Genomic DNA, 25,197 nt, shown 5'->3' with positions numbered 1-25,197 from the left:
GACTCCCCCCACCGCCGCCACATTGAACTATACCGGTGTCTGCATTAGTATAGAAGTTGAACCAAAGCAAATGCCGAAATTCTTAAGTGGATTCTATCACTGTGAACAAAAAAATCATACACCAATCAGATAGGAGAATGTATGCATATAAGATATGATTAATCAGAAGCTGTAAAGTGCATTTCTACAAGGACAGCTCCATGGTCTACTTCCATATTTTCACTTGCAGTATGATTAGAATATCACAATACTCCGAGCTCCTGCCCCACTGCTAAGCAGTTCAAATGCTTCATTGATTTTTTCCAGGGCTAGCTTCTTGCTTACTAAATGTTCCAGATTGTTCCTTTTGTTCATATAATCTGTAACCAGTTTTGGGATATCAGAACCCTTGTAGCCTCCAAATATAGATCCTTTCAAGGTACGCCCTGTGACAAGCAAACCTGGATGCAAACAAAGTGTGTCCTTGGGAGATGCCACACCCAACACAACAGCAACACCATTTCCACAGTAAGTACACTGGAGAGCAGTCAGCATGGTTTCAGTGCGTCCTGCACATTCAATGGCAAAATCCACTCCTCCGTTAGTTAGCTCCGTAATGACCTCATGGATGGATTTATCATAATCCTTTGGGTTTAGGCACTCAGTGGCTCCCAGTTGTAGGGCTTTTGGATACTTATCCTTATGTGAACCTACGCCAATGATTCGTGTAGCGCTTGCATCCTTGCATCCTACAATTGCTGAACAACCAACTCCTCCCAAGCCAAAAACAGCACAACTAGAGCGCTTGGTCACCTTAGCAGTGTTGACAGCTGCACCATATCCAGTAGCAAATCCACAGCCTATAAGACAAACTTCAACAAGGGCACGGGCATCTGGGTCGCCCTCCAAGGGCTGTGGGGTACTCAGTACCGGGCCAGTGTAAGTGGGATAAGTCACAGCAGCTGTGACCCGGTCCGTGGCCCTGGGCGCCCAAATCAATGGTGGTTTGTAATATAGTTTATGTGATAGTTTGTGACGCCACCTGTGGTGTTTGGCAAGCAAGATGGTAAGCCAACGCTGCGTGCAGATCCTCTGGGGCTGATGGTGTGTTGCAGCATAGATGGTGTAGCTCCCCACAGGTGAAGCTGTAACCCCAGGACAGTGTATAGGCGTAGGCGGTGTGAGGAATGTTGGTAGCCAGATGTAGCGGTGCTGACGGTGTTGGCGCACAAATGAATGGAAGACACCAGGGCTTGCAGTTCCAAAGCTTTACTCACAGTTCATGGTACACACTGGTGCCTGACTCCGGGGTAAAGACTCAATCAACCTCCCGGGCTAGTCAGGATTATCCTCTCCAACACTCCGCCAACATGTACCTTTCCTGAACGACTCCTCTATTGCGCCTTTTAGTGTGAAGAGCTCGAGCACCGTGGTACTCTGAAGTTCCTCCTGTCAGATGTTCCTAACAACTCTACTCGTATGGCAGACAGCTGTAGCCTCTCTTGGGGACTCCCTTCTCCGGAGTCCTGGCTCTCTATTCAGTTGCTGTTGTGCCCCAAGTCTTAGATGGGAGTAGTGCATTTACAGCCAACTACTCCACCGGTGTCTGCTGCAGAACCATAAGTGTCCATACAACCTCGGGGACCGGTCCCTGGCCTTGCGCTGAGAACCTATAGGCAGGGTTCCTCTTCCAACCCACAACTCCTCTCTGTTCTCCTACTCCTTCGTTCCGCACTGTTTCTTCTCTCTCTTATGGAAGCTTAGGTTGCAGTTCTACATCTTTCTCCTTCTGTTCCTTTTCCGTGCCAGATGGCTCAGGTCACTGAGGCAGCTGCAGCACTCCTTCCTCCATCCCTTCTTCCAGGGATCCCCACTCCTCCCGAGTGGCTCCTTTCCTTCCTTTCTGACCCTCTGTCAGACTGAACCTCCAGACTGATCTGTAATTCTAAACCTTCCCAACCTTTTATATATCTCAACTCCACCCACCTCCCAGCACATCTCGTGTTACGAAGCAAGGACCCACGAAAGGTGCGCTGCTACCCTCTAAGCATTGAGCCGCAATGTGGTCCTGCTGAACTATCCTGTGTGTGGGGTGCAGGTGTTGGAGTGTGGAAAGGAGTTCCCTACTTACCTAGGTGGTGGGGCACTACACCTTAGGAGAAGGTGCAGTACCTCTGTGGCGACTGAGCCTCAGGGGCGCCACACATCCACTTTGGCAGCGCAAATGTCAGACACCACTGTGTATTCAGTAAATGTACTTGTGCATGCGTAATGATTAGTGTTGAGCTATACCACCCGATACTGAAAAATATCGTATCGGAATGGATCGGCCGATCTAAAAAAAAGTATCGGGTATCGCAGATTCCGATCCCGGAAGTCCCATTCAAGTCAATGGAACAGAAATATCGGAATTAAAAAAAACCCTTTCTTTCCTTGTAGGTTAATTCTACATGAAGAAAAACAACTAATAATAATGTAGAATGTATTGTGGGAGGTGTAGGAGACATTAAAGCCATAGAGGTTTAGCCCAATCAAATGGAATAGCAGGATTTTTTTTTTTTTTAAAGACGTTCGTAGTTACAAAGATATTGACTATGTTAAAGTCTTTAATTTTTTGTCAGATATGTATGTTTCACTACTTCCATGATCTTTACCTTCTTTTTTACTTCTCCCACACTTTCTCCTTCATGATCCTCAGCAGCAGCATCTTTTTCATCAACTTCTTCTTTTTCTTCTTTTTTTTCTTCTTTTTCTTTTTTTTTTTTTACATTCTTCATATTCTTCTTATTCAACTATTACTCTTCTTCATATTCTACTTCTTCATCTTCTTCCTATTCTTCTTCATCATATTCTTATTTGTGTCAGGCATTCCTGTAGTTGTTATCTATAAAAGTTTGAAGATTACACCTTCCGTTCAGCCTGTCACAAAAGATTTACAACAGGATTTGTCCACGTTCAGTTTGTCCTGCAGCAGCAGGCCTTTTCCAGGGGCACCACGAGGAGGAACGGACACACCCCTGTTGTGAGTTCATTTTCCCCTTCACCGTCGCTGTCTGATGAACTCCCTCTTCTGGTGAAGGAAGGTAGTGAGGCTGATTACCAAACACCTGATCTGGTAGATGATGACTGGGTAACAGGAAATTCTGACTGGATATAAGGCAGCCGACGCCCTTCTGAGTCGCTGGTGATTTCTCTGCTGGATTCTTGGAGACCAGTCTGATTCCTGCTTCCCAAAGATAAATTTTTGCTCTGCTATTGAACTTATTAGTTTTGTTTTGTTTACCTTGTTTTTTGGAGTTCAGCCATCCCCGGTCGGGGGTGTGCTGAGTTCCATTTTTGCCTCTTGGCTCTGTCTTCAGAATTTACCTGAGTGCTGATATAGCGACTTCAGGGCCTGTTTTTCCTATCAGACGGTTGGGACATTTTTTGGTAGGGTTTTTTACGGATTGCAGACAGCAGCTTTTCTATCCTGTCCTTTTTAGTTAGCTTGGGCCCCATCGTTTGCTCAACCTATCTTTCTATCTGTGTTAGTGTTTTCATCTTGCTTCACCGTCATTATTTGTTGGGGCTGCCTATTGCTTTGGGGTCTGCTCTGGGGCAGTTTAGATTTCCCCTTTCTTTCTTTAGGCCTATTTAGTTCTCTGGCTGTGATCGAGGGGTCTAGGGCATCGTAGGAACCCCCCACGGCTACTGTTAGTTGTTGTGGATAGGATCAGGGGTCTGCAATCTGATAGCTACCAACCTCTCCGGTTTTTCTGGACTTAGCTTGTATTTTTGTTTTTTCCTCCTTCGGTGACTCATTCATAACAGAATTACTAGCCATACCGCAGATCCTAGGGTACTCAATAGCAGGAAAGAATTGTAAAAAAAAAAAGAGAGTTTGTCAGAATGTTTTTTTGTTTTTTTTGTGTATATTTCTTCCTCTATGTCTCTGAGGCCGTAGGGGGAATTTTTTTTTTTCTTTCTCAATGGAGATGAAGCAATTGTCTGATCGTGTGGAGCAGCTCACTGCTGAAGTGCGGGGAATTTCCGCCTATCTTGCTCATTCTCATGCTGCTGAACCAAAGAACCCTACTCCTGATGTGTTTTTGGGGATCGGTCTAAATTTTTGAATTTTAAGAATAATTGTAAATTATTTTTTGCCTTGAAGCCTAACTCGTCGGGGAGCTCCGCGCAGCAGGTTAAAATTGTCATCTCTTTGCTGCGCGGCGATCCCCAGGATTTCTTTGAAACCTGATGATCCTATTCTTACTAATGTGGACGCATTTTTTCAAGCCTTGGGGTTGTTGTATGATGAACCTAATGCTATTGATCAGGCTGAAAAGGCCCTGTTGGCATTGAGCCAGGGTCGGGATTCTGCAGAGTTGTACTGTCAAAAATTCCAAAAGTGGGCGGTCCTTACTACCTGGAATGATGGTGCCTTGGCAGCTCTCTTTCGGAAGCGTTTGTCAGAAACCGTAAAAGATACTATGGTGGTCTCTTGGCTCTGTCTTCAGAATTTACCTGAGTGCTGATATAGCGACTTCAGGGCCTGTTTTTCCTATCAGACGGTTGGGACATTTTTTGGTAGGGTTTTTGGTAGGGTTTTTTACGGATTGCAGACAGCAGCTTTTCTATCCTGTCCTTTTTAGTTAGCTTAGGCCCCATCGTTTGCTCAACCTATCTTTCTATCTGTGTTAGTGTTTTCATCTTGCTTCACCGTCATTATTTGTTGGGGGCTGCCTATTGCTTTGGGGTCTGCTCTGGGGCAGTTTAGATTTCACCTTTCTTTCTTTAGGCCTATTTTGTTCTCCGGCTGTGATCGAGGGGTCTAGGGCATCGTAGGAACCCCCCACGGCTACTGTTAGTTGTTGTGGATAGGATCAGGGGTCTGCAATCCGATAGCTACCAACCTCTCCAGTTTTTCTGGACTTAGCTTGTATTTTTGTTTTTTCCTCCTTCGGTGACTCTTTCATAACACACCCCCATACACTGCTTAGTCTTCTTCTGCTAATAAATTTGATAATATCCTTTGCTCAGATTTTTAGTCTTATGCTTAATGTTCTTCTGCTTTTGTTTTTTATGCTTCTTGGTCTTCTGTCTCTTGTTGTTCTGCATCTTCGTGGTTGTCTTCCTGTTCTTTGTCCTCTTGGTCATCTTATTCAGGGTCATCTTTTAGGTATTCTTCTGTGTGGTCTTCAGGGTATTTGTCTTCAGGGTCATTTTCATGGAGATCCAGAGTGAGAATCAAAAACCATTTCCACAAGCTTGAACTTGGAAAAGTAGCAGAAGTTACAAGAAGGCTGAGGAACTGTCGAGAACCAGCTGACGGTACTGGAACCCGGAGTGGCAGCAGAATGAACAAGAGCCAATGGCGCAACCGTGGACCAGCTGACTGTGCTGGAACACAGTTACTAAGCAGGAGGTACCTGTGCTCCAAAGCACTACCAAGGATCAGCAGACGTTGCTGGAACTCGGATACCAAGAAGGAGGCACCTAGGCCAAAGGCACTGCCGAAAACCAGCTGACGGTGCTGGAACCCGGATGGGTAGCAGAAGGAACAAGAGCCAATGGGACAACCGTGGAACAGCTGACGGTGCTGGAACACCGTTACTAAGCAGGAGGTACCTGTGCTCCAAAGCACTACCAAGGACCAGCAGACGTTGCTGGAACTCGGATACCGACAAGGAGGCACCTAGGCCAAAGGCTCTGCCGGGAACCAGCTGACGTTGCTGGAACCCGGATGGGTAGCAGAAGGTACCCATGATTAACAAAGTTTTGCATCCGCGAGCAGGCCGCAGTTACCGAAACCCACAGTCCTACAGGGGGTGCTTGTCCTATTGGCACTATGGAACCAGCCTTTTTTACCAGAACCCGCAGCCCAAATAGGAAGCACCGAAACTGCAGGCACCATAGACTCGGCTAACCCTACCGCAACACGACAGGACAACGTATCGGTGGCAAAGTGACGTTGACACTACCCGGAAACAGCAGGCGTGCTGTAACAAGGCTGGGCAGGAGGGAGTACCCGTGCCAAAGACACTGCCGAGAACCAGCTGACGGTACTGGAACCCGGATGGGTAGCAGAAGCTACAATACTCAATGGAACTACCGAGAACCAGCTGACGGTGCTGGAACCAGGAGAGGCAGCAGAAGGAACAAGAGCCAATGGCCCAACCGTGGACCAGCTGACGGTGCTGGAACACAGTTTCTAAGCAGGAGTTACATGTGCTAAAAAGCACTACCAAGATCCAGCAGACGTTGCTGGAACTCGGATACCGACAAGGAGGCAACAAAGCCAAAGGCTCTGCCGGGAACCAGCAGACAGTGCTGAAACCCGGATTGGTAGCAGAAGGTACCCATGATCAACAAAGTTGCAAGGCCGCGAGCAGGACGCAGTTTCCGAAACCCACAGTCCAACAGGGGGTGCTTGTCCTATTGGCACTACAGAACCAGCCTTTATTACCAGAACCCGCAGCCCACATAGAAAGCACCAAAACTGCAGGCACCATAGACTTGACAAACCCGACCGCAACACGACAGGACAACGTATCGGTGGCAAAGCTACGTTGACACTACCCGGAAACAGCAGGCATGCTGGAACCAGGCTGGGCAGGAGGGAGTACCCGTGCCAAAGACACTGCCGAGAACCAGCTGACGGTGCTGGAACCCGGATGGGTAGCAGAAGCTACAAGAGTCAATGGAACTACCGAGAACCAGCTGACGGTGCTGGAACCCAGAGGGGCAGCAGAAGGAACAAGAGCCAATGGCACAACCGTGGACCAACTGACGGTGCTGGGACATGGTTTCTAAGCAGGAGTTACCTGTGCTGAAAAGCACTACCAAGAACCAGCAGACATTGCTGGAACTCGGATACCGACAAGGAGGCAACAATGCCAAAGGCTCTGCCGGGAACCAGCAGACGGTGCTGGAACCCGGATGGGTAGCAGAAGGTACCCATGATCAACAAAGTTGCAAGGCCGCGAGCAGGACGCAGTTTCCGAAACCCACAGTCCAACAGGGGGTGCTTGTCCTATTGGCACTACAGAACCAGCCTTTATTACCAGAACCCGCAGCCCACATAGAAAGCACCAAAACTGCAGGCACCATAGACTCGGCAAACCCGACCGTAACACGACAGGACAACGTATCGGTGGCAAAGTTACGTTGACACTACCCGGAAACAGGCGTGCTGGAACCAGGCTGGGCAGGAGGGAGTACCCGTGCCAAAGACACTGCCGAGAACCAGCTGACGGTGCTGGAACCCGGATGGGTAGCAGAAGCTACAAGAGTCAATGGAACTACCGAGAACCAGCTGACGGTGCTGGAACCCAGAGGGGCAGCAGAAGGAACAAGAGCCAATGGCACAACCGTGTACCAGCTGACAGTGCTGGAACACCGTTTCTAAGCTGGAGTTACCTGTGCTGAAAAGCACTACCAAGAACCAGCAGACGTTGCTGGAACTCGGATACCGACAAGGAGGCAACAATGCCAAAGGCTCTGCCGGGAACCAGCAGACGGTGCTGGAACCCGGATGGGTAGCAGAAGGTACCCATGATCAACAAAGTTGCAAGGCCGCGAGCAGGACGCAGTTTCCGAAACCCACAGTCCAACAGGGGGTGCTTGTCCTATTGGCACTACAGAACCAGCCTTTATTACCAGAACCCGCAGCCAACATAGAAAGCACCAAAACTGCAGGCACCATAGACTCGGCAAACCCGACCGCAACACGACAGGACAACGTATCGGTGGCAAAGTTACATTGACACTACCCGGAAACAGGCGTGCTGGAACCATGCTGGGCAGGAGGGAGTACCCATGCCAAAGACACTGCCGAGAACCAGCTGACGGTGCTGGAACCCGGATGGGTAGCAGAAGCTACAAGAGTCAATGGAACTACCGAGAACCAGCTGACGGTGCTGGAACTCAGAGGGGCAGCAGAAGGAACAAGAGCCAATGGCACAACCGTGGACCAGCTGACGGTGCTGGAACACGGTTTCTAAGCAGGAGGTACCTGTGCTAAAAAGCACTACCAAGGACCAGCAGACGTTGCTGGAACTCGGATACCAATAAGGAGGCACCTAGGCCAAAGGCTCTGCCGGGAACCAGCTGACGGTGCTGGAACCAGGCTGAGCAGGAGGGAGTACCCGTGCCAAAGACACTTCTGAGCTGCAACTGGCGATGTTGGAGCCCAGGGGTCAATCATGCAGCAGGCTGAGGCCTACTTCGAGCTAGTTTTATATTGGTTGTACACAACTACTGATTTTAACCGGGCTCTACTTGGGCCTCTGGTTCTACTGTCTCTAGTATTTCCCCTGGCCTACAACCCCGCCAGTCGCCGCTCTGAAGTGGCGTGTGCACAATCCACACTTGTTCCTGTGTGACTGGGGCTCAGTCACGTCAGTTGATCCACTGATGTGTGTCCGGCAAGGTCTCCTGCTCTGTCCACATTCCGACTACTAGTAATGGGAATGGGGACAGAGCGGCAGACATTGCCGGACACACATCAGTGAATCAACTGACGTGCCTGAGCCACAGTAACACAGGAACAAGTGTGGATTGTGCACACGCCACTTCAGAGCAGCGACTGGCGGGGTTGGAGGCCAGGGGAAATACTAGAGACAGTAGAGCCAGAGGCCTAAGTGGAGCACGGTGGAAAATCAGTAGTAGTGTGATTTTGGAGGCAGCAGGAGACTTTGCCATCCACATAGCAGGGGAACAGCAGGCGTTACTGAACACCACAGACACAGGAGCGAGTGTTTGAATCTGTGCGGACAGCACTTCCAAGCTACAACTGGCTGTGTTGTAGCCCAGGATCAATGCTCCGAGCAGGCTGAGGCCTACTTGGAGCGAGGAGAAAATGCGTTGCAGTGTGAGTTTGGAGGCAGCAGGAGACATTGCCATTCACACAGCAGGGGAACAGCTGGCATTACTGAACCCCACTAACACAGGAGCTAGTGTGTTTTGCTCTGTGAAGACGGCACTTCTGAACACCAACTGGCGTTGTAGGAGCACAGGATGAGGCATGGAGCAGGCTGAGGTCTGATGTTGTTGGCATGTGGATGGAGCAGGAGACTTTGCCGTCTACACAGCAGGGGAACAGCTGGCATTACTGAACCCCACTAACACAGGAGCTAGTGTGTTTTGCTCTGTGAAGACGGCACTTCTGAACACCAACTGGCGTTGTTGGAGCACAGGATGAGGCATGGAGCAGGCTGAGGTCTGATGTTGTTGGCATGTGGATGGAGCAGGAGACTTTGCCGTCTACACAGCAGGGGAACAGCTGGCATTACTGAACCCCACTAACACAGGAGCTAGTGTGTTTTGCTCTGTGAAAACGGCACTTCTGAACACCAACTGGCGTTGTTGGAGCACAGGATGAGGCATGGAGCAGGCTGAGGTCTGATGTTGTTGGCATGTGGATGGAGCAGGAGACTTTGCCGTCTACACAGCAGGGGAACAGCTGGCATTACTGAATCCCACTAACACAGGAGCTTGTGTGTTTTGTTCTGTGAAGACGGCACTTCTGAACACCAACTGGCGTTGTTGGAGCCCAGGATGAAGCATGGAGCAGGCTGAGGCCAACTTGCAGCACGTTTTATAGAGGTTGTAGACTACTACTGATTGTAACCGTGCTCCACTTAGGCCTCAGGCTCCACTGTCTAGTATTTCCCCTGGCCTCCAACCCCACCAGTGACAGCTCTGAAGTGGCGTCTGCACAATCCACACTTGTTCCTGTGTTACTTGGGCTCAGTCCTGTCAGTTGATCCCCTGATGTGTGTCCGGCAAGGTCTCCTGCTCTGTCCTCATTCATACTACTAGTAATGGGAATGTGGACAGACCAGGAGACCTTGCCGGACACACATCAGGGGATCAACTGACGTGACTGAGCCCCAGTAACTCAGGAAGAAGTGTGGATTGTGCAGACGCCACTTCAGAGCAGCAACTGGCGGGGTTGGAGGCCAGGGGAAATACTAGAGACAGTGGAGCCAGAGGCCTAAGTGAAGCACGGTTAAAAATCAGTAGTAGTTTGAATGTGGATGGAGCAGGAGACTTTGCAGTCCACACAGCAGGGGAGCAGCTGGCATTACTGAACCCCAATAACACAGGAGCTAGTGTTTTTCTCTGTGCAGACGACACATCTGAGCGACAACTGGCTGTGTTGAAGCCCAGGGATTATAGTTCAGGTGGTAGAAACATGAACACAACAGGAGACCTGGATACAGTTGCCAACCAATTATTTAGTCGGGAAGAGGACTGGCAAATTCTGGGGAGATCCAGGCCTTGTTCATTTTCAGAAAAGTAAGCCGGTCAACGTTATCGGAAGAAAGTCGCGTGCGACGGTCTGTTAGTACACCACCTGCGGCACTAAAGACGCGTTCCGATAATACACTGGCAGCAGGGCAAGCCAGCACCTCCAATGCATACTGGCTAAGCTCTGGCCATGTATCCAGCTTAGAGACCCAAAACTTGAAGGGGGAAGAGCCATCTGGGAGTACACTCACAGGGCAAGACATGTAGTCTGTCACCATCTGATGGAAACGTTGCCTCCTGCTGACTGGAGCCGTCAGTGATGGTGTAGACAATTGTGGCGGACACACAAAACTTTGCCACATTTGGGCCATAGTGGTCTTGCCTTGTGCTGAGGCGCTGCCTCTGCTCCCTCTTTGTGCCGAGTTTCCTCCACTGGCTCGACGCACAGAGGTGCTTTGTAAAGCACTAGCACCACTGCTGTCGGGTGGAATGGAAAACATGATGGACTGCACCAGTGTGTCTTGGTACTCCCGCAGTTTACACTCCCGGTTCAACGTTGGTGTGAGGGTTTGCAAGTTGTCCCGGTAGCGAGGATCTAGGAGGGTGTACACCCAATAATCAGCCGTATAGAGAATGTGGGCGATGCGACGGTCGTTTCTCAGGCACTGCAGCATGAAGTCAACCATGTGCTGAAGACTCCCAACTGCCAAAGAACCGCTGTCCCCTGCTTGAGGCGTGATCTCTGCCTGCTCTGCATCACCCCACCCTCGCTGTACATACTGACTAGAGCTTTGTGTACCTCCCTCCTCTGGAGAGATGTCTTCCTCCTCCATCGAATCCTCCTCATCCGCCTCACAAAGTGTCCCCTGCCTAGGCCTTTGTGAGGAAGCACGTAGCGCAGACTGTCCAGTAGCAGATGGCATTTGGGACTCCTTATCCTCCACCTCTTCCAAAACCTCATCCCTTAGTGCTTGCAGTGTTTTTTGAAGTAGACAGATAAGGGGGACAGTCATGCTGACTAGTGCATCATCTGCACTCGCCATCCGCGTGGAATCATCGAAGGCACGCAAAACGAGGCAGATGTCCTTCATAGAGGCCCAGTCAGTGGTGCTGAAGTGTGACCGGCGCACAGTGCGACTTGTTTGCGCCTGATGCAGCTGGTACTCTATGACTGCTGCCTGCTGCTCACACAACCGCTCCAACATATGTAACGTAGAATTCCACCTGGTGGGTAAGTCACATATGATGCAATGTTCCGGAAGGCGTAATCGGCGCTGCAGAGCAGCAAGGCGCGACCTTGCCGTGCTGGAACGCTGCAAGTGAGCGCACTCTATGCGGACCTTGTGCAGCAGTGCATCAAGATCCGGATAGTCGCTCAGAAAGCTCTGCACGACCAAGTTGAGCACATGTGCCAGACATGGGATGTGAGTGAGGTTGCAAAGGCCAAGAGCTGCCACCAGATTTCGGCCATTGTCACACACTACCAAGCCCGGCTGGAGATTCGCTGGCAGACACCACACGTCGCTCTCCTGCTTGATGGCATTCCAGAGCTCCTGCGCTGTGTGGCTTCGATTCCCCAAAGAAATTAATTTCAGTACGGCCTGTTGACGTTTGGCGACGGCTGTGGTCATATCAGTCATAACAGGCTCCTGCTGCGCTGTTTCAGAGGAACTTGAGTAGGAGGAGGAGTCAATGTGTACAGACTGGATTCCTGCAATCCATGGAGTTGGCAGAACACGTACAGCGCCACTCTCCAGATCTGTACCCGGCTCAGCAACATTGACCCAATGGGCAGTGAGGGAAAGGTATCGTGTCCCTGTCCATGGTTACTGGTCCACGCATCGGTGGTCAGGTGGACCTTGCTACTGACGGCGTTTAGTAGCGCATATTTTATGTTTGCCTCCACATGTTTCTGCAGGGCAGGGACGGCTCGCCTGCTGAAATAAAAGCGGCTGGGCACGGTGTATTGTGGGACCGCCAATGCCATGAAGTCCCGGAAGGTGTCAGTCTCCACCAGCCTGAATGACAGCATTTCAAGTGCCAGTAGTTTGGCAATGCCAGCATTCATAGCCTGTGCTCGGGGATGGTTTGCCGAGTATGGTCACCTTTCTCCCATGCCTGTGCTACCGATGGCTGTCGAGTGGCCTGGGAGTGTGAGGATGACTTGGAATGTGGTGCTGTGGGTGGAATGTCACAGGGTCTCCGGACAACAGTGCCAGAGGTTCTTCCTTGGCGATCCTGTGAGGAAGCCGAACCAGCTGTGTGTGAGCTGGAGGAAGAGGCCCCAACATGAGCTGAAGAGGTGGTAGGTGGTGCTGTACGTTGGCCTACGTCTTCAGTGTGTCTGTGTAACTCCACCTCGTGCTTGGTCCGCACATGTTTCCACATATTAGTGGTATTGAGGTTGCTGACATTTTTCCCTCTTTTGACTCTCTGATGACACAGCTTGCATTTGACAAAGCAAATGTCATCTGCAACTGTGTCAAAAAAGGACCACGCACTGCAAGTCTTGGGAGCGCCCGTTTTGCCTTTTGAAAGTGGAATGCTCCTAACGTGTGCCGAAGTGGAGGCTACAGGCAACCAAGTCTGCCCCTCTCCCTCTCCCTCCGGTTTTGGCCGTTCGGGGAATCTCTTCCTCAGAGTTGCTCCCACCACCTTCCTGTTCCTCACGCCATGATGGGTCAAGGACCTCATCATCTACACTCCCCTCTTCAAACACCTGCTTCTCCTGGGTTGTCTCGCCAGCACCGTACGCAACAGAAAGTGGCAACTGTGTCTCGTCATCATCTGATGCGTACTGAGGTGTGCTGACCATAGGCACTGGCCCACCCGCCTCTTCAGATTCAGAGGGACAAAGAAGTTGCGCATCACTGCATACTCCCTCTTCTTCACAATCTGGAATGCTGCTTGGCTGGTCCCCTCTTTCCAAACCAACAGATTCCAAGAACAGAAGTAGAGACTGTGATGGCTCCTGTCCAGTGCTCTCTGACTGCCTGGGCACTTTGGCAGGTGGTGAAGAGACAGATGGTTGCTCTTCGGTGCTCTGGCCCTGAGAGGATGTGGAAGTAATTGAAGTCGATGCGTTAGCTGGCATCCATCCCACAACGGCTTCAATTTGTTCCTCCCGCAGCAGTGGGGTACGGTGAGGTCCTACAAAGCTGCGCATAAAGGACTGTTGCCTGCTAAAACTGGGGGATGCTGACTCACTGGTGCCAACAGCAGGCACAGACTCCCCACGTCCTCTCCCTGCAGAATCCCCACGTCCTCTCCCTGCAGAATCCCCACGTCCTCTCCCTGCTGAAACTCCACGCCCACGTGCCTTACTCCCTGCCTTCTTCATCTTGCTAGACTGAGAAAGATAGGCAGAAAAGTACAAAGGGGGGCCTTAGTGTGCTTATTCCTGAACAGCTGTTTACAGGTATAAGAAACACTAATTTTATGAAGTGTGTGTATCGACTACACTTTAATGGGAGCTAATGTGGCCTACACAACTTTCAACTGTAGTGTTTGGTGAACTTTGCTGTTTTTTTGGGGGGGAAAAAAAACTAAAATGTGATCAAAGATTTGAAAGTGAGAGTATCACCAACTTTCTGGAGCTATTACAATGCAGGCAGGTAACCTACAATGCAAAAGATGAGGCTCCAAAAAATTTGGGTAATACTAATCTGGCTGCAGCTGAAGGGCACAAGCCAGAAAAAAGGCTCCTCTACTCCTATATAGTGTTCGCAACCAACCAATGTAGATGGATATGGATGGATGCACACTAATAGGAGAAGAAAAAATGAGCTGCAATTAAAGAAAAATATGTGCGAGGCAGTGACGCACGCTGAGCAGCCTACAACCAGACGTAGCTGCCGGACACACCACTCAGCGTGAGCTGCACTCACACACAGTCAGAGACCTCTCAGACAGCCGTGAACAGTGCAGCTAAGTGGGCACTAGCACTGACAGGCTGCAGAAAGGCTCCGCTGTGTACTCCTAGAGTGTTTGCAACCACCATATATGGATACGGATGGATGCACACTAATAGGAGAAAAAATGAGCTGCAATAAAAGAAAAATGTGTGAGGCAGTGACACGCTGAGCAGCCTACAACCAGACGTAGCTGCAGGACACACTACTCTGCGTGAGCTGCACTCACACACAGTCAGAGACCTCTCAGACAGCCGTGAATAGTGCAGCTAAGTGGGCACTAGCACTGAAAGGCTGCAGAAAGGCTCCGCTGTCTACTACTAGTGTTTGCAACCAACGTATATTGATACGGATGGAAGCACACTAGATAGAATTTTTTAAAAATAAGCAGCTCAAAAAGAAAAATATGTATGAGGCAGCAGTGAGGCACGCTGGGCGGCCTACAACCAGACGTGGCTGCAGGACCCACTCCACAGCGTGAGCTGCACTCACACAGCCCTTGCAGACAGCTGTGAACACTGCTGCTAGGGAAAAGAAAGCTACAGTGGTGGTTTATGTAGCCTGGGTAAAGCACAATATTGTTTTGAGAATCGCTATTTCTAACTGTCCCTCACAGTCTTCAACAGCAGCCTGTCCCTAACTGAATTCACAGCCGAGTGACCAGAAATGGCGGCGGCTTTTATAGTGCATCATGACATCATTTCAGCAGCCAATCACAGCCATGCCAATAGTTTACATGCCTAACAGGATGTGCCCACACTTCTGAGGATTCCCATTGGCTGAATCAAAGCGAGCGGGCTGATAGCATTATGGGAACTTCCCATTCCGTTATCCGATACGAAAAAAGTATCGGAAGTCAGTATCGGAATTCCGATACAGCTAATATCGGCCGATACCCAATACTTGCGGTATCGGAAAGCTCAACACTAGTAATGATAAATCGCTTTCCCTTTACAGGTAAATCTGCTTGTACCATCATCCATCAGTCCTGATTGAGCTCCAAATGCAAACTCTAATTTTTTGCAGATGTTACTGTGTGGGCCATCGCAAGCTCTGCACGATTTCTTTTGACTTCATGAGCAAACAAGCAACACCATTTCCACAGTAAGTACACTGGAGAGCAGTCAGCATGGTTTCAGTGCGTCCTGCACATTCAACGGCAAAATCCACTCCTCCATTAGTTAGCTCAGTAATGACCTCATGAATGGGTTTATCGTAAACCTTTGGGTTTAGGCACTCAGTGGCTCCCAGTTGTAAGGCTTTTGGATACTTATCCTTATGTGAACCTACTCCAATGATTCGTGTAGCGCTTGCATCCTTGCATCCTACAATTGATGAAAAACCAACTCCTCCCAAGCCAAAAACAGCACAACTAGAGCGCTTGGTCCCCTTAGCAGTGTTGACAGCTGCACCATATCCAGTAGAAAATCCACAGCCTATAAGACAAACTTCAACAAGGGCACGGGCATCCACTTTGGCAACGTAAATGTCAGACACCACAGTGTATTCAGTGAATGTACTTGTGCATGCGTAATGATAAATCGCTTTGCCTTTACAGGTAAATCTGCTTGCACCATCATCCATCAGTCCTGATTGAGCTCCAAATGCAAACTCTAATTTTTTGCAGATGTTACTGTGTTGGCCATCGCAAGCTCTGCACGATTTATTCTGACTTCATGAGCCTTTGGAGGAGCTACTTCAATATCTTCAATGCTGAGGGGCTTGCATGGTTCCCAGGCAATAGCGGCCTTGCATTTAATAGCCTTTCCTGCTGTGCTCATGGTGGTTCCGGTTCAAAGCAATGATGGAGGAGAGAGCGTCAGCTGATGCCTCCTCTCCCATCATTCCCCTCTGCCTCTGACACTGCGGGTGTGTGATGACGTCATCGCGCACTCACTGTGTGCCAGGCAGTGCAGCCGTTGAGACAGGAGCCCCCTGAGGAAGCGACGAAATATCAAGCGAAACGTGCGTTGGGGAACGTGGTCACAGCACGGGCAGTCATTATGGGTAATTAACCTCTTCATTCTTTACTTAGTCATGTAGCGGTCTTTGCATACGTAATGTATACATAAATATATTTATTGTTGATACTGTGGTAATTGCAGGTACGCAGGATGCAGTGACGAGTCGCGAGACAATTTGGTGCTTTCTATAATAACTTTTATAAGACTAGAGGGAACTTTCCTCAGTCACGGCTTGATCACCAAAAGCGGTAATGGAGCGCCGACACCAGGGCCTAGCGGGGTACTCGGTATCGGGCCCGTTGATCTCAATGGGAGTGTCACGGAAGCTGTGACCCGGTCCGTGGCCCTGGGGCTCCATGGCAAAAAAGGGGGTGAATGAACAATGAAATAAAGTTTATGAATAGTTTGTGACGCCACCTGTGGTGTTCGGCAAGTGAGGTGTTAGACCGACGCTGCATGCAGATCCTCTGGGACTGGTGGTGGGTTGCAGCCAAGATGGTGAAGCTCCCCACAGGTGGAGCCGTAGTCCCAGGGCAGTGTAGATGTAGCAATGGAGGAGAGGCACAGGCAGTGTAGAGGCCGTTGCCCAGATGTAGCTTTGCAGGGTGTAGTGATGCGGGAATAAGTGGAGGACACCAGGGCATGTAGTTCCAAAGCTTTACTCACAGTCTGCAGTTCACACAGATGCCTGCCTCCGTGCTGTGTCCTCCGGGTCCTGGGCTCAGTCAACCTCCAGGCAAGATAGGATGCTCCCTTCGAACACTCCGCCAACATGTACCTTTCTGAATGTCTCCTCTATAGCGCCTTTTACTGAAGTACTCCTAGTACTGAGTTACACTGGAGTGCCTCCTGACAGATGTTCCCAAGAACTCTACTTGTACAGCAGACAGCTGTAGCCTGCTTCGGGGACGCCTTACTCCTGAGTCCCAGCTCACTATCCAAGTTGCTGTTGTGCCCCCAAGTCTTAGATGGGAGTAGCTCACTACTCCACCGGTGTCTGCTGCAGAGCCTTCAGTATCCATACAACCTCGGGGACCGGGCCCCGGCCTTGCGTTTAGAACTTCTAGGCAGGGTTCTTCTCTAACCAACGTCCTCTCTGTTCCATTTTTCTCCTTCATTCTGTACTAATCCCTCTCTCTCATAGAAGGTCAGGTTTCAGTCCAATGTCTTTCTCCTTCTTTCCTTTCCTGTGCCAGCTGGCTCAGATCACTGAGGCAGCTGCAGCACTCCTTCCTCCATCCCTCTTCCAGGAATCCTCACTCCTCTCCGAGTGACTCTCTCTCTCACTGACTGACTGACTAACTAACTCTTCCTGCTCTTTATGTAGTCTAAACTCCACCCGCCTCCCAGCACGTTTCGTGTTCCAAGCAGGGAACCACCAAAGGTGCTCTGCTACCCTCTAAGCAAGGAGCCGCAATGTGGCTTTGCTGAACTACCATGTTGTGTGGGATGCGAGTGTTGCAGCGTGGTCAGGAGTTCTCACCTTACCTGGATGGTGGGGCACCACACCTCAGGAGGAGGTGCAGTACCTCTGTGGCGACTGAAGCCTCCGGGGTGCCACAGTAACACGGGTTGCCCTCGCAGGGGCTCTAAAACAAGCAAACACAAACGGGTAGAACACGACTACTTCCGGCAATAGCCGGTCACTATAGGGCTGCGGTATGGCTGACTACGGGTCCGTAAATATATAGTCAACTTAGCCGTCCAGGCGTCCCTCGCCATTCGGGATGGTGGTCTTTCGGCGTAGTAGTCGCTGGGCCCAGTTGCTGAGGCGTTGGCGTAGTCTTCGCACGCTCCAGCGCTCTGATGACACTGGAGCCCCACAGGCCCCGGCTGAGTCCTTGGACGGATGGGCCGCAGTTCCCAGACTGGGGCAAGTGGCAGCGATGTAGGGTGGCGAATCACAGACCACCCACGCAGCTAACAGCTGCGACGGGGAGTCCACGGCCAGCAGATGCTCGGCCCCTGCTGCGAACCGCTGCGGGACAGTGGTGGCCGGCGGCGGCACTGTACTTGCCGCGAACACTGGTGAGAGCAGGGCGACTGCGGGTGGCGGGTAACAGGTCGCTGCCGCGGGGTGGAGCGAGATGGCAGCGGCCGCGGGCGACCGCGGGTAGGCTGCATCCGCGGGCTGGAGCGGGGCAGCGAATCTCGGATGATCGCCCTGCCACCGTCCCTCTGGAGTCCTCAGTCGGCATCTTCCCTGGCACTGGTAGGTCGCTCTATCTTGCAGTCGCTCCCACAGTCTCCTGCTGCCTCTGTCACAGTCTGCTCACTCATCGTCCCGGGGATTCCCCGCCTCCTTTATATTGTTCCCTCCTCCAGCCCATCTGTCTGTCACAACAGCTTGTCCTCGAACTCTGTGCCCCGGGGACAGTTTCCCCCGGAACCCAGATGACGGCTCCCTTGGTTCCGGTCCGGACACTCGACGGGGGCCATTCCTCCCACACTACCATGGTGATGTTTATGATTTAGGGGCACTTGTTCAGCATACCATTGCACTGCATGGTTGGCTATATGAGCCTCCTGATACTGAGTGAATCAGCTGCCTGATGTTTACATTAACTCTTTCTATTACTATTGGTTTGACATAGGTTATTTTTTGCTCTGTCCTGCTATTATGTTCTGCTCATAGTCTGTGGCCATCAGTCTTGTGAATCATGTGTATTCATACATACTAATTGACATATGATATATTTTATTGTACATTTTACTATTTATGTAATTGATGAACTTCTGTATTAATAAATACTTATTTTTCGTTGTATATGGTAAACTCATTTTTTTCTCTGTATTTTCTGATATGTATCTGAGTTTTTATACATGAAATTTCCTTGACTTTGTGCTGGTACTTTTTATGTTTATGTAGGAGCCAGACGGGAGCAGCGCATGGCACGAGGAGAGGTGAAAATTGTGGAGTTTTTTAATATATCAGTGAGTTCTGGACTGTGGGGCCATTCTCGGGGGGGGGGGGGGATGTGGACTGTGTTATATATTATGTGGGCTGTGTTATATTCTATGTGGGCTGTGTTATATACTATGTGGACTGTGTTATATTCTATGTGGCCTGTGTTATATACTATGTGGACTGTGTTATATACTATGTGGGCTGTGTTATATTCTATGTGGCTGTGTTATATACTATGTGGGCTGTGTTATATACTATGTGGACTGTGTTATATACTATGTGGACTGTGTTATATACTATGTGGTTGTGTTACATACTTTATAGGCTATGTTATATGTTATGTGGCCTGTGTTATATACTATGTGACTGTGTTATAAAGTATACTATGTTGCTGGGATATATACTATGTGGCTGTGTTATATACTATGTGGGCTGTGTTATATACTATGTGGGCTGTGTTATTTACTATGTGGGCTGTGTTATATACTATGTGGGCTGTGTTATATACTATGTGGACTGTGTTATATACTATTTGGCTGTGTTATATACTATGTGGACTGTGTTATATGGGATTTGGATGTTTCGCCCCCCGCAGTTCGCCCCCAGCAGTTCGCCCCCGCACATTTCGCCCCCAGCATTTTGCCCCCAGGGTGTTTCGACCCCGCACATTTCAGCCCCGCACATATCGCCCCATACCCAAGGAGCTGCAGCTGTGACAGGTAAGTATGTCAGTTTTTTTGTGTTCTAGGGTGATAATACTCCTTTAAGGCCAGCCAGATGAGACACTGGGTGAGCTGCTGAAAAGGCAGCCACAGGAATCCCCAGCAATTGGGGTCCTGTATATTTTACCCTCAGGTATGTTCAGCCCTAGATGTTTTGTTCCCTGCATGTTGACCCCAAAAGCTGAAGGTGAAACATCAGGGGTCAACATGCTAGGGGCGAAACATCAGATGGCGACCCATCCAGGGACAAAATGCTGTAGGTGAAACATCCGGGGGCGAAACATCCAGGGGCGAAACGCTGGGGGTGAAATGTGCGGTGGCGAAACATCCTGGGGGCCAAATGCTGGGGGCAAAATGTACCTGGGGCGAACTGCTGGAGGCAAATTGCTGGGGGCGAAGCTTCCTATAACCGCTCTTAATAGGGTGCATTTCCTGGAGTTGGACAATGCATTATTCTGCACATTGCTTCCTTCTAGAATTCCTGCCCATGATAAGGAGATTAAAGATTTTCTCTATTTCCTATTTTCAGTAACAAAACAAAGGTTCAGGAAGAAGATGAGCTGATAGAAATAATAAGTGATGACCCAGGTAAGTACAATAATGTGGGTCTATAAAAAAAAAAGCAAATGAACTGCATTTTTTTTTTTGCTGCTTAAAGGGTAGGAGAACTTATTTTTTGGATAGAGGAAAAAACGATTGTACCGTGATGGAAAAAGCGGACACATTGACCAAAAATGGATGAAAATTTTCTCTTTGCATGCAAAAACAACCCCAAAACATCTGAATGAGGCCTAAAGGTACTGTCACACTTAGCGATGTACCAGCGATCCCGACCAGCGATATGACGCGGTCAGGATCGCTGGTGCATCGCTAAGTGGTCGCTAGTGAGCTGCCACACTGGCAGATCTCACCAGCGACATCGCTGGGGACGGGGGTCGCTACTTACCTGTCACACCAGGCGATCCTGCATCCTCCCGCCCGGCTCCACGCGTCGCTCGTCATCACAACAGGAAGCTGACGACGAGAAGCGGTCCTGAACGTTCTCGCGCGATCAGCGATAACCAGGGGGGAAGCGGGTTGTAGGTAAGTATCACACACAGCGATATCGCTAGCAATATCGCTATAACGTCACAAGTTATAGCGATATTGCTAGCGATATCGCTTAGTGTGACAGTACCTTTACTAATTTTGAGTTGGCCTCCTCCATTACACCCAAAGAAATAATTACATTATCTTCTCCTGTTTTTCACAAACAGAGCGTCCCTTCAATATCAGAAAAGAGGAAATAGTGGACTGGGTAAGGTCAGTGGAAGGCTGAAAGAGACGAAGAAAGAATACAATCAAGATTTATAGACAACATTATTATTATTATTATTATTATTATACAATTTATAGCGCCATTTATCCATGGCGCTTTACATGTGAAAAGGGGCAAATATAGACAAGTACAATAAACATGAGCAGTACAAGACACACATAAGTACAAAAGGAGAGAGGACCCTGCCCGCAAGGGCTCACAATCTACAGGGTTGGGTGAGGATACACTAGGAGAGGGTAGAGCTGGTTGTGCGGCGGATCAGTAGACTGTGGGTCACTGCAGGTTATAGGTTTGTCGGAAGAGCTGGGTCTTCAGGTTCTTTTTGAAGGTTTCCATGGTAGGCGAGAGTCTGATGTGTAGGGGGAGGGAATTCCAGAGAATCGGGGAAGCACAGGAGAAGTCTTGTATGCGGTTGTGGGAAGAAGAGATAAGAGGAGAGTAGCGAAGGAGATCTTGAGAGGATCGAAGGTTGCATGCTGGTAGGTACCGGGAGACCATGTCACAGATGTAAGGAGGAGACAGGCTGTAGGTGGCTTTGTATATCATAGGGTTTTGAACTGGAGCCTCTGCACAATAGGAAGCCAATGAAGGGCTTGGCATAGGGGAGAGGCTGGGGAATAACGGGGAGACAGGTGGATTAGTCGTGCAGTAGAATGTAGGATGGATTGGAGTGGTGCCAGAGTGCTAGAGGGGAGGCCAGAGAGTAGGAGGTTGCAGTAGTCAAGGCCGGAGATGATAAGGGCATGCACTAGTGTTTTTGCGGTGTCATGGTCAAGGAATGCACGGATCCGGGAAATATTTTTGAGATTGCGACAGCAGGAGGTTAGGGTTTGGATAAGTGGCTTGAAAGCGAGGGCAGAGTCGAGGATCACCCCGAGGCACCGAGCATGCGGGACTGGGGAAAGTGAGCAACCATTGACATTGATGGATAAGTCTGGTGGAGGGGTAGAGTGAGATGGGGGAAAGATTATGAATTCTGTTTTGTCCATGTTCAGTTTTAGAAAGCGAGCAGAGAAGAAAGCTGAAATAGCGGACAGACATTGTGGGATTTTGGTCAGTAAGGAGGTGAGGTCAGGTCCAGATAGGTAGATCTGCGTGTCATCGGCATAGAGATGATACTGCAAGCTGTGGAATTCTATGAGCTGTCCCAGGCCAAAGTTGTAGATGGAGAAGAGTAGGGGTCCTAAAACTGAGCCTTGAGGAACACTGACAGAGAATGGGAAAGGTGAGGAGGTGGTGTGGGAGAGGGAGACACAGAATGATCAGTCTGTTAGATATGATGAGATCCAGGATAGGGCCAAGCCTGTGATACCCAGAGATGAGAGAATCTGGAGCAGGAGGGAATGGTCCACAGTGTCGAAGGCAGAAGACAGGTCCAGGAGAAGAAGGACTGAGTATTGTCGCTTGCTCTTGGCGGTTAGTAGGTCGTTGGTGACTTTAGTTATGGCAGTTTCAGTTGAGTGGTGCAGTCGGAAGCCTGATTGTAAGCGGTCAAAGAGGGAGCAGGAGGAGAGGTGGGAGGACAGTTCAAGATGGACAACATCAACAATATCATCATTACCACCAGTGAGATCATCACTACCATCATCATCATTACCACCAGTGAGCTCATCACTACCATCATCATCATCACCACCAGTGAGATCATCACTACCATCATCATCAATACCACCAGTGAACGGTTTTGTCAGCAGATCGTCAGTATTCTCACAAATAAATCTAAAGAGAATAGAACATCAGAAAGTTTCCTGAATGCAAAAAACTTTCTTAAAAATAAAAGCAGAAAATGTGATAGTTTCACATTTATACCTGTACTTACTGTGACAAATATTGTCTGTGTAATCATATTATAATATTTATTGCCCCCAATTTTTTTTAACTCTCAACTTTTTTTTTTATTTCAGTCTTTGACATATACCCTTCACTTTTCTACTGTTGGGATATGGGTATTTTTTCCTTAAAATTCATGTATTTGGGGCTAAAAATCATTTTTTTCAACTAGGTTTTATTAATGAACTTTACACCAAATGAGATGTCCCTTTTCAGAGATTCCTTGACGAGGTGGGTTGGGTTGATCTTTGAGGGATGCGTCCGCCATGCAGGGTCGGCTTTAGACAAAGTGGGGCCCTTGGCAAAAGCTTAAAGTGGGTCTGCAAATGCTCACATATCGCTCCATCACTCAGAAACATTTCTGTTGTATTTACTTGCGCTGAGTTCAGGCCGCTAAACGAGCCCGATCGACAATATTGAAGTCATTCAACGCTTGTTTCCTGGAATTTTTAGGGTATCTGCACACGTTCAGTAATTGGCAGCGATTTGTATGCAGCGCATGTCCGCTACGTCCATAGTGTTGCCAGCTATTGAATGCAGGTGATTCTGAATGTGTCCATTGAACTGTGCGGAATTAAACCATCAAATACATTGTACGGGTGAGATTTATCTTACGGAGGCTTGTGTCTCTGCAAGATAAATAGACATGCTGCGAACTGGAGAGACACGCCACATGTCCATCTCTGGGTGATCCGCGGGCATCGGTGCACGCACAGTAGGCATGGGATTTCTTGAAATCCCATCCGCTATGCTGTAACATCTGGATGCTGCACAGGTACGCAGCATCCAACCCACATCATTTACTGACCGTATGCACCTACCCTTACTCTGGCTGAGGGAGAATGATTGGTGCAGATAGTCCTTGATACTGTATAATGCAGGTCCCATATAGTACATATAGTAAAATGCGCTCCCATGGTCCTTGATAGAGTATACTGCAACCCCCCTCAGAGTATAAAGCAGCCCCTCAGAGTATAATGCGGCCCCCCACAAACACACACACACACATAGTGCAGCCCTCACACACAGTATAATGCAGAACCCACACCCACAGTATTATGCAGCCCCTTCAGAGAATAATGCAGCTCCCTCAGAGTATAATGCAGCCCTTTCAGATTATAATACAGCCCCCCCACACACACAGTATAATGTAGACCCCCAGAGTATAAAGCAGCCCCCTCAGAGTATAATGCAGCCCCACACACACAGTATAATTCATCCCCCCACAAACACACACAAAGTATAGTGCAGCCCCCACACACAGTATAATGCAGCCCCCCACACAGTATAATGCAGCCCCCACACACAGTTTAATGCAGCCCCCACACATACAAAGTATAGTGCAGTCCCCCAAACACACAGTATAGTGCAGTCCCCCCACACACACAGAATAGTGCAGACACACAAAAAAACAGTATAGTGCATTCTCCCCACACACAGTATAATGCAGACAACACAGTATAGTGCAGTCCCCCACACACAGTATAGTACAGCAGACAAACACACACCAAAGTATAGTGCAGTCCCCCCATACACATTATAGTGCAGCAGACATACACAACACAGTATAGTGCAGCCCCCTACACACAGTATAGTGCAGACAACACAGTATAGTGCAGTCAACCCCACACACAGTATTGTACAGCAGATATACACACTCCAAAGTATAGTGCAGTCCCTCCATACACACTATAGTGCAGCAGACATACACAACACAGTATAGTGGAGGCCCCCCCACACACAGTATAGTGCAGACAACACACTATAGTGCAGTCCCCCCACACACAGTATAGTACAGCAGACACACACACACACCAAAGTATAGTGCAGTCCCCCCATACACACTATAGTTCAGCAGACATACACAACACAGTATAGTGTAGTCCCCCCATACACACTATAGTTCAGCAGACATACACAACACAGTATAGTGCAGTCCCCCCATACACAGAATAGTACAGCAGACACACACACACAGTACTTACCTGCTGCTCTCGCTTCTGCATACTGCAGAGCTTCTCAGCTTCAAATCAGCTCCCCTGTTGGTACATGCTGAGTCAGAGGCGAGTGATGGGAGAGGGAGCATCACATGATGCTCTCTCCTTCATTACTGCTTTCAACTGTATCGGCATCTATAATTTGATATGATTATTAACAGGTTGGCTTAAGATTATTTCAAGGTTTTCTATGGGTCTGATCACTTTGATAATGTCTACAGTAACGAGGCGTACGGAGCGGAGTCGCATGTGTACGAGGTGTACGGAGCGGAGCCACGTATGTATGAGGTGGATGGAGCGGAGCCGTGTGTGTACGAGGTGTATTAAGTTTGAAA

General features: G+C 49.2%; 1 protein-coding gene across 1 annotated transcript; it reads right to left on the bottom strand.

Annotated features, from left to right (window-relative positions):
• Positions 1 to 234: 234 nt before the first annotated feature.
• On the bottom strand, positions 235 to 24,871 carry LOC141088183 (NADP-dependent alcohol dehydrogenase-like). Its single transcript, XM_073574105.1, has 5 exons — positions 24,851 to 24,871; positions 20,946 to 21,031; positions 15,065 to 15,194; positions 2,191 to 2,259; positions 235 to 882 (listed from the first exon to the last, which is right to left on the bottom strand). The coding sequence occupies exons 1-5, from the start codon at positions 24,869 to 24,871 to the stop codon at positions 235 to 237; spliced, it is 954 nt and encodes a 317-aa protein (XP_073430206.1).
• Between the last annotated feature and the right edge of the window lie 326 nt (positions 24,872 to 25,197).

Source organism: Dendrobates tinctorius, unplaced genomic scaffold (assembly GCF_039654945.1).
Source record: "Dendrobates tinctorius isolate UK_male_01 unplaced genomic scaffold, ASM3965494v1 ptg000038l, whole genome shotgun sequence".
In the NCBI taxonomy this organism is placed as follows: domain Eukaryota; kingdom Metazoa; phylum Chordata; class Amphibia; order Anura; family Dendrobatidae; genus Dendrobates; species Dendrobates tinctorius.
This window is presented reverse-complemented; position numbering and strand designations above follow the sequence as displayed.